Genomic DNA, 14,002 nt, shown 5'->3' on the forward strand with positions numbered 1-14,002 from the left:
CCCAAAGTTTGACCAGGAAGGAGCGTCAGAGGCTGGTGTGTCACTGGTGGCTTGAACCCATCTAATGGGCCCTGATGCTTGTCCTCCAATCAGATTTTCTAGTGCCGGTTTTCTGCAGAAGTTGAAGGTTGCCACCCAAAATGGAACTGAGCCATTTATTCACTGATCATTCCCAAAGACGGGATACAATTATGCTTCCAACTAATTAATGGGCAGGACAGTGATGGTGATGGAATCAGGATGCTAGAGAAGCCTGGTGTCAATGTTTGCACTGCTAGGGACACTCCAGCATCGCCAGCAGCAGGATGATTTCTGAGCCTCTGTGTTCCCGCCCCCAGACTGACGAAAGTCTCAGGTCAGGTATTACCTCCTAAGAGGCCTTCAGGGCCCACCTTTCTAAAATAGTGCTCCTGCAGTACTGCCTCACTACCCTGCTCTCTACTGTTCTTCATTGTGCTTGTCACTACTTCCCTGAATCTTTTGTCTTAGGGGAGGTATTTATTTTTATTTATTTTCTGTCTTCCCACTAGAATGTAAACTCTGTGAGAATAGACTGCCTGGCTTGCCCACTGCTGTAGCAACAGTCACATAACTACCAGCACCTACAGGGTGTACTGAAGCTCTTTTTTTAAAAGATTTTATTTATTTGACAGAGAGAGATCACAAGTAGGCAGAAAGGCAGGCAGAGAGAGAGGGGAAGCAGTCTTCCTGCGGAGCAGAGAGACGGTCGCAGGGCTCTATCCTAGCCCCCTGGGATCATGACCTGAGCTGAACGCAGAGGTTTAACCCACTGAGCCACCCAGGCGCCCCCAACAGGTACTCAAGTTCTTAATGAATGCATAAATACGAATAACTTTACAGCAGTGGGATGGTACTATGCAGTCTATTTTATTTTTATTTACTTATATTTTAAAATTTATGTTTTTTCGGTAATTTTATACCTATATAAGTTATATATATAGTTTTATATATAATTTTTATACCTAATTTTAATACCTATGGAATAATTGCAGCGTCAAAACTTCTAAACAAATGTGTGTCAGAACGTTTAGAGAATATATAAAAATAATTTCCTTTCTTGTGTCAATCATTAGTATTTAGCGAAAGACCAGAGGAGCGAGGTTCTGGCCCTACCAGCCTTTTGCCTCTGGCCCTGGAGGGCAGGACCGCGCACCCCGGAAGCAGTACCGCCAGGAGCCGCTAGGGGCCGCTACGGCCATTGGCGTCCGCCTGCGCCGCTCTGTGCGTCCTGTACGCCGAGCGGAGAGGAAACTGGGCCGGAGGGCGCGGCGCAGTGCATCTTGGGTCGGCGTAGCCATGGCGGCTCGTGTCCTTTCCGCTTGTGTCCGCCGACTGCCCGCGGCCTTCGCGCCGCTGCTCCGGGTTCCCACGCTGGCCGCAGCCCGGCCGCTCAGCATCACCCTGTGCCCCGCTGGGGCCCGGACGAGGCCTGGGGCTCCGCCGACAGCCTCGGTGCTCGCGCAGGTGACTCGCGGTGACTTTGCTGGGGCTTGGCAGGGGTCAGGGATCGGGGTGGTGCGGGGGAGGGGCCAGGCAGTGGGGCCACGCGTGCCACGGCGGGGGTGACCGGGCGACATCTGACTTTCCACCCGTCCCAGTCCCTCACGGTGCTGGGTCGACCCCAGACCGGAGTGCAGCCCTAACAGTGAAACATCCCTGGATTCGAATGCTAGCAGCCACTTTGCGAAACTTCGGGCAAGTCTCTTGACCTCGCCACTCTCGGTCTGAAGAGCAAAGTGGGGGTACTAGTCTCTACTTCGTGGAGGTGCAGTGAGGTTTTGAGAGCTCCTATTTGGGATGCTTGTAAACCTCCCCATATTGGTCCCAGTTGGTCGTAATGATAACGACAAATTCCGTGATAGCTTTCTAGGGGAAAATTGGTGACAGGGTGCAAAAAGGAAGCCACAGTGGCCTACAACCTTCTCCAGAGCAGTCTGAGCCCAGGATTTCTCCCTGTATTGCCTTTTACCCGTTTACGGGCCTCCTGGAAGTAAAGACAGGAGAAAAGTAGTATCTAGCCTTTCTGTCCAATGACACCTTTGTGAGACAGAAATTCTTGTTATGGTAATGGTTTTCATCCCTAGCTACACATTCAGATCACCTGAGTAGCTAAAAGGAGGCGGGGCAAAAGTCCCTTCCCCCCACCCCTACCCCTTTTGATTTACTTCTCAGAGATGAGGCACTGGCATGTGTTTTCTTTAAGTTTGCCACATGACTAAAGGGTTCGGCCAAGATCAAGTACTGCCTTAAGGTAGAAGAAACTCTCAAGGCCAGGTTGAGAAACCCCCAAACCTGTGAACTTAATATGATAGTGGTTTTAGCATTTCAGTATTGAATACATTAGAATAAAACGTAAGGATGCCCAGGCCAAATCAGTCATTATCACCAGAGTTGGGGTCTGGGTGTCTGTCACCAAGTGATTCTTTTGTGTGGCTAGAGTTGAGATGTACTGACCATGTAATGGATTAATTCACAGGGCATTGGCCCCATTGCCTGAATCAAAAGGTTAACAGTGTCACCCTGAAATTAAGTGTTAAAAGGGCATTATGTAAAGTTGCCAAGTATTTTGTTCCTGAGACTGATTTCCACAGTAGGCTAAAATGCAAAGGGATTGTCCTCATTCAAAGAGCACTGATTCTCAGACTTAGTTGTTACAGGTCCCTTGGGTTAAAATATAGATTCTGGGAAGGGGCCCAAGAGGCTTCATTTCCAATGGGCTCCCAGAAGATTCTGCTGCTGCTGGTCCTTGGATCATGCCTTGAATAGCAGGGTGCTCAGAGATGTTACCGCTACCTCTGCTTGGTTCATACACAGCAGAAGAACCATTTTATTTATATTTATAAAGTGGTTTTGACTACGTGTTCCATTTAAATCCTTTGCTGATTGAAGAGAGAGTAAATACTTGTTCATTCAAAGAAACTGAGGGATAGGCTATTTTCCAGACCTTATTTTAGGTGTTGAAGGGTATGGAGATACACATAAAGGAAAGATACGAGTTAATATCTCATTGGACACTGCAGCCTCATGTTAAACTTGCCAGCTCATTCCCTGCTGCTGTTCCCAAGGCTGTTTACACTGTTTGTCTTGGTTGGTTCTTTACCTCTCTGTTCCTCCCCTTTGGCACTTTCTTTTTAATCCTTAAATGCTGGTAAATTCCAAAGATCTCTTACCCACAATCTCTTCCTTGTCTGTGTCTTCACTCTGTTTCCCAGTTTCCCAGTTACCCCAAACTTCTACCTCCAGGCCTTGCTCATTTCATCTGGACTGTTGCTCACTGCACCTGTTCTGTTCCATTAGATTTTTTTCTCCTCAGATCCATCCTCTTTGCTGACTCCTGGGCAGCTAGTTCTTCATCTATATTCCAACTCTTTTCCCTCCCAAAAGGAGCTAAAGCAGTTCTCCTGGATATAAAAATATGGGACGGTATAAAGTAGAAGGTAAGAAAAAAAGGATAGTGGCCTAGAATGGAACCTGGAAGTCTTGTACTTTATCCGGGCAGGGCACAGATCTGAACTGTCTCAAATCCAGAGCACAGAGAGGACTTCCTAAGAGTTCTGTGGGGCACAGTACCCAGATGAAGTCAAAACGCTTGTGCAGGCAGAGTTCAGCTATTTTGTCTTTTTCAAGTGTCTGCAGCGCTGGGCCTCTTGAACCTCAGAGCCTGTGTGTCCGTGTGTCTCCCCCCCCCCCCCCCCCCGCCGGAACTTTCAGTCTCTAGCCATGAACTCATTTCTTCCTACACGGACCCACAATTAGTCCCATGCCTCATTTTTTTGGCCTGGCCTTTCCTCCTTGAATGTCCTTGTCCTTCCAAGGCTAACTCCAAGTTTGGTATCTCTTCCTTGCTTGTCAGGGACTGAATGACAGTTCTTGTTCAAGAAGCAGCCTACAAATATGTCTGTCATGGCTCTTGGCACTTTTTTTTTTTTTAAGATTTTTTAATTTATTTGAGAGAGAGCGCATGAGTTTGGGGACATGCAAAGGGAGATGGAGAAGCAGACTCCCAGCTGAGCAGGGAGCCGGCCACAAGGCTCGATCCCAGGACCCTGGGATCATGGCCTGAGCCAAAGGCAGACGCTTAACCAACTGAGCCACCCAGGTGCCTCCCCTCCTACATTTTTATTACAACTTAAATAATCTAGTTGGCTTGATCTTTCCCATTAGACCATAAGCTTCTCTGAGGGTAGTGGTCATGTTTCATTTTTCTTTGTAGTTCCAACCCACAGCACAGTGCTTGGCACATAAGGCAGAGTTTGCAGGCTGCTGAGACAGTCCTGTGTGTGAAGACAAGACCTAGCCACAGGTGAGGACAGCTGTGCGTACGGCACAGAAGAGAGACCTAACGAGCACTCCCGGTGAGCCCAAACCCGGAGGTAGCAGTTGCTCACGCACTCGGAGCGGGGTGTGACAGCACATGCAGAGGCCGGGGGAGCCTGGCACTTAACGGCTGACCCTCAGGGTGTCTGTGGAATGGAGAGACACGAGTCAAGATAAAGATGCAGGCATGTTGTGAAGGGCACTGAGGAATGTGGATGTTCTGTTTAGGCTGCAGGGAGTGAACATGAAACAAGGTTTGTTGAATAAGAGATCTTTCCTTCTAGTCAGCCAGGCTGGGTCGCCCAGTAGACATGATGGTGAGACAGTGGGAAGAGTGGAGATGGGCTCTCAGGGCTCTGGCCAGAGCACCAGGTGGTTGACGAGGACTAGAGGTCTTTGAGCAGGCGTTTTGGAAGACAGGTAAGGAATGTATTTCCAAACTGACGTGGAGGTGTCTGCTCCCAGGGGAGCAGCCCAGGGAGCAGGTGGCGGAGCTGGCCGGCAGAGCGCTCTCCTACGCTTTAAACTGAGGTTCCTCAGTTTCCCCTAGAGATGTACTGAGTGGAGACAGATGAATTCTGATAGATAAACCAGTTTGTTGGATTCTTCTAGTCTAGAGGGAAGTCCCTTTTCCTCACACAGTGCCCTCTCCTACAGCTGTGGGAAGTGACTTGTGTCACATAGAATTGTTTAGTGTAGATCTCCGGGGGTAAGACCACACCAGAAACATTGTTGGCTGTGGGGGACACTGCTGAGCTGCTTGCCTGTTCTGTGCCTCCTCTTTTTTGTAACAGCTGAGATGGAGCAGGAAGGAGGCAGTAAGGCCCTCCCCAAAGGCCAAGGTGGGAGGCCAGGGGCTGGATGCCTTTCTCTGTCTCCGTTTCCTGTCTGTAAAATGGGACTGATGTCAGAACTAAAGGAGGCAGTGGTTTGTAAAGTGCCCAGCACAGCGCCATACTCTGACTGATAAGAAGTCCCTAAAGAGACCAGAAGGGGAGGCTCAAGAGGGAAGGAGTAGGATCGAGTACTTTGGGCCACAACAGCCGCCAGTCTCAGACCCCAGCCTTCCCAGACAGCGCTCAGTAGCACTCGCTGTGGGTGGGCCTGGCAGTGCCCTGAGCCTTTCACAGTCCCTCAGTGATGCCTCCCAGAGGTGCTGGGAGCTTTGTACTGTGGCTTATCCCCATTTTACAAGTAAGGAAAGTGGCGTTGGAGGGTTAAGTAACTTGCCCCAGGCCAAACAGCTAGTAAGAAAGCTAGTGCCAGGGTACAAGTCTAGGCAGTCTTATTTGCAGTCTGAGCTGACCCCCACTAGACCTGCCTGCTCCATGCTTAGCCCACTGTGCCCTTCCCCCCCAACACTTCAGACTGGCCTGTGCTCTCCAGGTGGAGACCTGGAGATGTTCCCCCAGCAGAGGTCTCCGGAACCCACATGCAGTGGGAAAGGAAAGGACCAGTGCTCTGAAACTCTGAAAGCACTTAGAAGTCCCTTTAGAATATCCGTGAAGCACCGCATCTAATCTCTTTATAGCTTGCTGATTAAACCTGATTTCAATACTTGATTTTTTTTTTTCCAAGATAAATATTTCTTAGCGGTATACACAGGTTTGGTTCATTTGGCAGTGTCATGATTTTCAAAGGCCTCCATCAGGGACCTGAGCGCCAACATGCAAACCCACTTTTTAAGGAGAAATGCTCTAAGAACTCCAAATTAACTTACTTAAGAACTCAAGTGAACATTAAAAGGTAAACAAACCAGTTCAGATTAGGGACTTCCACAGTGAGCGGAACTGTCGGGCAGCTGCTTTGTTTCCTCTTGTTCTGCATTGTACCTTCCACGACATTACGCCTGAAGAGCTGGAAGTTGGAGTTCCTTCCGTATTTGGTGAAAGAATCCAGCCAGCAGCCTAAGACCTAGCTGATTATCAAGTAGGCTGGTATCACAGACATTTGAGATACGACTCCCACCACGGCAAAAATCAAAAGCTCACGGTTTTGCTGGTGGCCATACGACAAGCCTCTCCTGCAGCGAAACAGATGGACCATGAGGGCTGTGCGGGCTGGTAGCCGGCTCGTTTGTGCTGGCTGAGGTCAGGGGCCATATTAGACCTTCCCACGTGTGCGCCTCCAGGGAGCTGCCTCTCTGTTTACCATGACAGCCCTTTCCAGGTGGGCCATTTTGACTCCGGTGTGCTGACAATCGAAGGTGACAGGGCCTTACAGGGCAGCCCGGCGCTGCAGAAGGTGCCGCAAGAAGACATACTCCTCTGCAGACCCTGCACGATTTTAGCAGCAGCTCCTCCCGGAGCCAGTAGAATGGCCAGAGCGCTGGACACAGGCCCCATGGGGGGGCCGAGCCCGGCTCTGAGGGGAGGGGAGGCCCGTTTTTATGCTGCTGGACTGCTAGGGCTTCTGAAAATACCCAGTGTGGTGACTCCAGGCGGCCTAATGGTCCCAGCTGGAAATCAGAGAAGGTGGTTCCCGGAAGCACTAAAAGCTCTGAAAGGTTCCTATAAGCTGGGGCACTGACCTAGAGGCGTCTTGGGTTCAACAGCTCTTCCTTCCTGCCCTTGTTCTAGGTTCCGCTCACACAGCTGTGCCGCCAGTATAGCGACGCACCCCCTCTGACGTTAGAGGGGATCAAGGACCGTGTTCTTTATGTGTTGAAACTTTATGACAAGATTGACCCAGAAAAGGTAATTGATGTGGCTTAATGTTCTTTCTTTAAATGAGTATTTATTTAGTTTATTTATTTTTAAAGATTTTATTTACTTATTTGACAGAGAGAGATCACAAGGAGGCAGAGAGACAGGCAGAGAGAGAGAGGGGGAAGCAGGCTCCTGGCTGATGAGAGAGCCTGGTGCGGGGCTCGATCCCAGGACCCTGAGATCATGACCTGAGCCGAAGGCAGACACTTAACCCACTGAGCCACCCAGGTGCCCCTTTAAATGAGTATTTAATCAGTGGTACAGACTTCAGAGGGTCCAGAAGGATATTTGGTAGAAGGTCTCCCTGACTATAACCCACCCGGTTCCCCTTCTGGGAGGCAGCCAGTGGAACCAGCTTCTCCTATATCTTTCCAGAAATACTCAGTACAGTGGTAGAGCATTTGACTGCAGAAATACTCAATACATAGCAAGGAAGTGTACTCACATATGTATGTATGTGTATATTTTATGTACTATGTGACCTTCATCTCCTACCCTTTTATTTATTTTTAAAGATTTATTAGAGAATTGTGCACAAATGGGGTAGAAGGAAGGGCAGAGGGAGAAGCAGACTCCCTGCTGAGCAGGAAGGACTCTGGGATCATGACCTGATCAAGGCAGATGTTTAACTGACTGAGCCACCCAGGTGCCGCACCCCCCACCGCTTACCCTTTTTAAAAGACACACGAGTGGTAGAATATACTATTAACATTGTTCTGCAGTGTTCGCTTTTTTAACTTAACCACTAGCATTTTTCTCATAGTAGTACATAAACAAATTCCTTCTTTAATAATTCAGTCTGCTGTGTAGGTAGGATAGTGGGGTTTTTATTATTGAGGTCTAATTGACATAAAACATTAGTTTCAGGTATACAACATAATATTTGTATAATGTGAGTTGAGAAAAGGGGGTTTGCGTGCCTGGGTAGCTCAGTCTGTTAAGTGTCCAACTCTTGATTCCAGCTCAGGTCATGATCTCAGAGTTGTGAGATTGAGCCCTATGTCTGGCTCTGCACGAGGCTTCGTGCCTGTGTAAGATTCTCTCCCTGCCCCACCCCAAAATTGTGAACTAATCTTAGTAAGTCTAGTTAACATCCGTCACCACACATAATCACAAATTTTTTTCCTATGATGAAGAGTTTTAAGTTTACTTTCCAGCAGCTTCAGATACGCAGCTTAGCCTTAAGACTGTAGTCACGACGTTGCACATGACATCCCCAGGATGGTTTTCCCAAGCAGTGATCACAGATCTTACAAAATATAGAGAAAGGGAAATCCATCATTAGCTCTGTGTGTATTGTTAAGCATTCCAGAACCGGCTTGAGTAAGTTAACAAAGTGCACCAAGTATGTGCTGGCACAGCTTAAACATAAAATGCTGGTTATCACTTCATATTTAAAACACGGCGTCTTTACAGTAAGCATCTTCTATATAACTTTTAAGTGACATCATACTTGTTACCTTGAGAAGCAGATACTGTCCCGGCTGAGTTTCGTGTTCTTCTCTTGCAGCTCTCGGTAAATTCCCACTTTATGAAAGACCTGGGCTTAGACAGTTTGGACCAAGTGGAAATTATCATGGCCATGGAGGACGAATTTGGTAACAGGCTACGTTTGGGGTCTGCACAGTGTGATTCTTGATTTAGGTGGAAGAAATGTCGGGGGTCACAACTGGGATTGGAGTCAAATATATAAATAGAAAGAGCCCCCCCCCCAACCCAGTGCGCTTACTGTCGGGTGAAGTCAGCACCAGGGACAGTGCCCTCACTTAGAATGTACTTGACTATGTACTATGTGTGGTGCAGAGGGCTGAGTGACCAGGAAAGGCCTGGGGGCGGGATTTGGGAGCTCTAGGTGGGGGCTCCAAGACGAAGGCAGAACCTCACCTGTGGAGAAGCTGAGCACACCTGAGCACCCTGAATGGCCGTGCCCAGAGAAGTAACTGGGTGTGCCCAGGACACAAACACACGCACACATAGGCCTGGTTTCTCACCATGCCTCCCTCAGGTTATGTTTCTTTCTCAGACAGTTGTGCACAAGAGACCTTTTAAGGGTCCATGGCTCAGTTTTGAGTAAGTTGCCTGAATGAAAAGCCTTTGCTGTCCTACAGAGCAGAACGTGGTTCAAGTTCCTCACTAGAGGGAGGTATCAGTTAGAGGTAGGATGGGAACATGGTCATGAAAATGTTCTGGAATTAGGTGATGGTGATTGTTGTACGACTTGTGAATACACTAAAAAACACTGAGTTTTATACTTTAAATGGGTGAATTTTCTATCCTATGAATTACAGCTTTTAAAAAAGAACCAGCTGTTACATCCAATATGACACAATTGTTGTCTAGAACATAACTGGCCCGTAATTTAAATGGGACTGAGGGTTGCTGAAAAATTTTGAGGTACTTGTTGGTGGTATGGAGGCGTGAGATGCGTTTAAAGTATTTGTTTTTCTACATAGCATTTTACATTTTACTTTTAGGGTTTGAAATTCCTGATACAGATGCGGAGAAGTTAATGTGTCCACAAGAAATTGTAGATTACATTGCAGATAAGAAGGATGTATATGAATAAAACATCAGGTAAATAATTTGACTTACAGAATGATGTCTTCCCATAGAATTAACCTCTCTGTAGTTCTGTAAAGTAGGAAGACCCAGGAAGAAACGCAAACATTGTTAATCCTTGACAGATTTTCACTGGGCATAAGACACAGGTCCTCTCTGGTTATCTGCCACTCAGAGGGGGCTGGCATTAGTGATTATCTTTATCCTTGAGACAGGCCATGAACAGTTCATTGTTGGACAGGACTTCCTTGATTGTCAGCCTTCCTCACAAAACCAGTCTTTTACAAAACACCGGGCAGGGAAATCCAGAAGCAGAGACCCCTACCGCCCTCGGTTTCACCTTGGAAGCCAGCCTAGCCTGCTGTTCTGGAAGCTGAGATGGCCTGACTCCTTAATCAGGCAGGAGACGCCTCCTGGGTTACGAGGCTAGACTTTGGAGTCAGACAGCTTTATTCTCAGCTCTGTCCAGGTCTGTAAGTCTGGTGATCTTGGGCAGGCCGCCTAGCCTCTAAGCCTGTTTCCTCAGATGGAAAATGGGGATAAGGATAGGACTTACCTGAGGCTTTCCTGAAGGTAAAATTCAGTAGTGGATACAAATTACTTAACACAGAACATGTAAAGAAGCCTGTCAGTAAACATTAGCTGTTTTTCAGGCTCTAGTATTATGATCAGTTGACTTTTTAAAAATAAACATTGTATTAAGTGTCTGTAACTTTGATTACCCTAGATTGAGTACATCAAATCACTGAAAGTCAGTGCACCAAAAAAAAAAAAAAAAACCACTGAACTAACTTTGTCTTTGCCAGACCCCCTTTTTTCACTGAGAGAAGAGTTGGAAGATGCTGGCGAGTGTCTGGAAGTGAGAACGCGTTTTGGCATTATTGCTGCCTTTGACAGAGTAATTCTGTTTAGACTTGTATTTAAATTGTCTGTTTTTTCCTTTGAAAATAAATCTATAAAGCCAACGTTTTTCTTAGTCTTCAGTTTTTCAGTGCCTATAAAGTGCTTATTTATATTGACTTTGCTTAATATTTTATCAAGCAGGCTTCTGTTGGGCATGAAGCCCGGTGCAGGACTTGAATTCTTCATCCCGAGATCAAGACCTGAGCCAAGATCAAGAGTCAGATGCTTATCTGACTGAGCCACCCAGGCATTCCAAGTCTTAACTTTGCTTAATAATTTTAAAGATTTTCTGATTAGTCACTTGTATTCATGCATATAAAGAAAAATGCCTTTTCTAGCAGTGTATCTGAAATTTCTCTCCCATTGTCTTCAGTATAAGTATTAGTGAAAAAAGGACTTTTTGTCTTAAGTTTATCAGTTGTGTAGCTGGCCCCAGCACGTGTGACCAGCTTTTCCTCCCTGTCCTATGGATCTCTTTCCAAATTAACAGAATTTACTCCTTTGGGAGGATAGAAAGTTCTCTTGGCTCCTGGAAGGTCAGTTTGACCTGGGTCCCTTTGCCCTCCTTCAGTAAGTAGCCGCACCACACCTTCTGTTCTTAGCACTGCGTGAGGTCCTGTGTAAGGGCGGAAGCAGCCAGTTACCTGGCTCCTGATGAGCTTTCGCTGGAGACCTGTCAAAGTAATTGCTTTACTTTTACCAAAACTTCTCATTTGTAGGAGGGAGGAAATCAAGGGCCTGTGATAGGTAGCAAGTAGTGACAGGGACTGTGAGGGACCCTCAGCTGGCAGAGGCTCCTGTGGCTGCGGGTTGAGATGGGCCTGAGTTCCCTCCTCGTGACGCCCGATGCTGCCAGTTCCTGCTCTGTCGCTCCAGGCACATGAGGCAGGCAGACCTCCTTCATCAGTAACCGGAGGCACTCATCATTACACTGCAGCTTATATATACATCTTAATACTGTACAAGTTCTTGGAAGTTGCCAAATTGGCGCGTGAGAAGCATCCTTAATCTGGCACAGCAGCACTTAATCCGCAAATAGCTTGAGTGCTTCCTGGGTGCTGGGGAGCCACAAGGGAACAAAACAGGCTGCGGTGGCTCCTTTGATGGGATGGACCATAGTTCAACATCTGGGGTCAGCTGATCTGGATCTTTCAGCCCTTGGCAGCTGCACATTTTGCTCAAAAATGCATCCGTGTTCGTTTCTGCTGAAGGCCACACAATTCTGTGGCGCTGGCACTGAACAGACCCCTTTGCTGCCTTCTTAACCACACACCTGGCAAGGATACCCATTCACATCCTCTGTAGCTGGGAAAGTCTCAGAGGAGCCAGAATAAGGGGGAAAAGTCACTGAGTACACACAGATAATTTGCTGATGATGTTACTTTAGGATCTGGATGTTAAACAGCTGCAAAGATCTTTTACTCTAAGAACTTGCTGGAAAAATCTTTGAGAGACTTGTGTGCCAACACAGGCAGTGAACTGGCCCAGGGTAGCATTCCAAAAGGTGTGTGAATTAAAACAGAATAAATGAGATTGTGTGCATTTGTTTTTTTGGTAAGATTTTATTTGAGAGCAAGCATGAGTAGGGGGAGAGGGAGAAGCAGACTCTGTACTGAGCGTGGAGCCCAACCCAGGGTTCGATCCCAGGACCACAAGATTATGACCTGAGCCGAAGGCAGATGCTTAAGCAACCGAGCCACCCCGGCGTCCTTGTGCATTTGGATTTAATAAGCCTCCGGCAAATGCCTCTGAGGATCTGTGGTAGGCCGTTCCCTTGCCGCCAGGGTGGCTGTGAGGCCAGTCCTGACCGGCTTCCTGCCCCCTCTCTAGTTCTTCCACTTCACTCTTCGCTCTTCTGTGCCCCCCCAACAGCAAGCGCACGCTTCACTCCATGAGACCATTCTCCGCCCTCCACGGACCAGGCACACTGCGAGGCAGGGCCTGAGCACACATCTCCACTCTCCAAAAGCTCACGGTGTGTAGGGGAGACTTCACGTCCACGTGCTGCGTCCTACCCGGCAAGAGCAGTAACGCAGCAAGCCCCGCTGCTCCCGATCTGACGGGCTGAAAGGGACGTCTGCCTCCGGGTCTGCCTGGAATCATTAACCTGAATCTGATCACAAGGAAATGAATCTAGAAGGTGGCAAAAAGCCAGTACAACTAACTATTCTAAATTAAAAGGGACCAGAGGTATGTCAACTTCATGGAACGTGAAAGGACCAGGGGAAAATGTTTTGAGAACTGGACCGTATGTAGGTGACACAGCAAGTCCTGTTTCTCGGGTCTAGTAACAGGATTGTGGAGCACACCTTATTCTCCGGGGATCAGAGACACCTTGACATTCTGAGGTAAAGTAACAAGATGTCTCTGGCTAACTTTCAGTGGTTCAGCAAAAGAAAAACCGTGGAAACAGCACAAAGTGAGCAACTGGCAGCCAGGGGACAGGCATGTGCATGCGTCCGCGTATATGCGCGTCCACTGAACTATTCCTTCCACCACTTGGTTTGAAAATCGTCAGACCAAAAAGGCTAAACTTCATGATACATGTTACACAGAGTCTATCGATGGCATATAGGTGGGTAGCCAACCATATGAGATTGGCAAAATGGAAACAATTCAAAAAAAAAAAAATTTACACAGTGACATGGAAAGATCAATGTTTTAAATAAAACATAAATAGCATGAACCCATGTCTGTAAAACACATATCCAAATGTTAGTTATAAATGCCATATGGCGGGTGCCTGGGTGGCTCAGTGTGTTAAATGCCATGATATGGTAGAAATACACTGGCTTATTTCTATTAATCAGTATTTTTAAAAAAGATTTTATGTATTAGAGACAGTGAGAGAGAGCATGAGAGAGGAGAAGGTCAGAGGGAGAAGCAGACTCCCCAAGGAGCTGGGAGCCCGATGTGGGACTCGATCTCGAAACTTTGGGATCATGACCGGAGCCGAAGGCAGTCGCTTTACCAAGTGAGCCACCCACGTGCCCCTGTTCATCTGTAATTCTAAAATAAAAACCAGGGCACCTGGGTGGCTCAGCTGGTTAAGCATCTGACCTTCGATTTTGGCTCAGCTCATGTTCTCAGGGTCCTGGACCTATGTGGGGTTCTATGCTCAGCAGCAAGTATGCTTGAAATTCTCTCCCTCCCCACTGTGCTCTCTCTCCCTAGAAGATAAATAAATAAATCTTTTTTTTTTAAATAAATCTTTTTTTTTTTTTTTAAATCTTTTTAAAAAAGTTATGAGGGAGCACCTGGGTGGCTCAGCGGGTTAAGACTCTGCCTGCCGCTCAGGTCATGATCCCAGGGTCCTGGGATCGAGCCCCTCACTGGGCTCCCTTCTCAGCAGGGAGCCTGCTTCCCCCTTTCCCTCTCCCGCTACACCCCTGCTTGTGCACACACATGCTCTTGCACGTGCTCTAATAAAATCTTAAAATTTAAAAAAATATATTAAAAAAAAGTAAAAGTACGTGAAAACTGAGCAGAGGTGC

General features: G+C 47.4%; 1 protein-coding gene across 1 annotated transcript; it reads left to right on the forward strand.

Annotated features, from left to right (window-relative positions):
- The first annotated feature begins 1,289 nt into the window (after nt 1-1,289).
- NDUFAB1 (NADH:ubiquinone oxidoreductase subunit AB1) lies at nt 1,290-10,570 on the forward strand. The gene is made up of 5 exons (XM_044233118.1): nt 1,290-1,485; nt 6,918-7,034; nt 8,557-8,644; nt 9,521-9,620; nt 10,412-10,570. The coding sequence occupies exons 1-4, from the start codon at nt 1,318-1,320 to the stop codon at nt 9,610-9,612; spliced, it is 465 nt and encodes a 154-aa protein (XP_044089053.1). The 5' UTR covers nt 1,290-1,317; the 3' UTR covers nt 9,613-9,620; nt 10,412-10,570.
- Nucleotides 10,571-14,002: the final 3,432 nt, after the last annotated feature.

Source organism: Neovison vison, chromosome 14 (genome assembly GCF_020171115.1).
Source record: "Neovison vison isolate M4711 chromosome 14, ASM_NN_V1, whole genome shotgun sequence".
In the NCBI taxonomy this organism is placed as follows: Eukaryota; Metazoa; Chordata; class Mammalia; order Carnivora; family Mustelidae; genus Neogale; species Neogale vison.

Bases quoted from the DNA above. Each gene is read 5' to 3' on its own strand.
- NDUFAB1 (XM_044233118.1), top strand. From the start codon at position 1,318: ATGGCGGCTCGTGTCCTTTCCGCTTGTGTCCGCCGACTGCCCGCGGCC. The intron at 7,035-8,556 runs GTAATTGATGTG...CTTCTCTTGCAG, and splicing joins ACAAGATTGACCCAGAAAAG to CTCTCGGTAAATTCCCACTT. The intron at 8,645-9,520 runs GTAACAGGCTAC...TTTTACTTTTAG, and splicing joins GGCCATGGAGGACGAATTTG to GGTTTGAAATTCCTGATACA.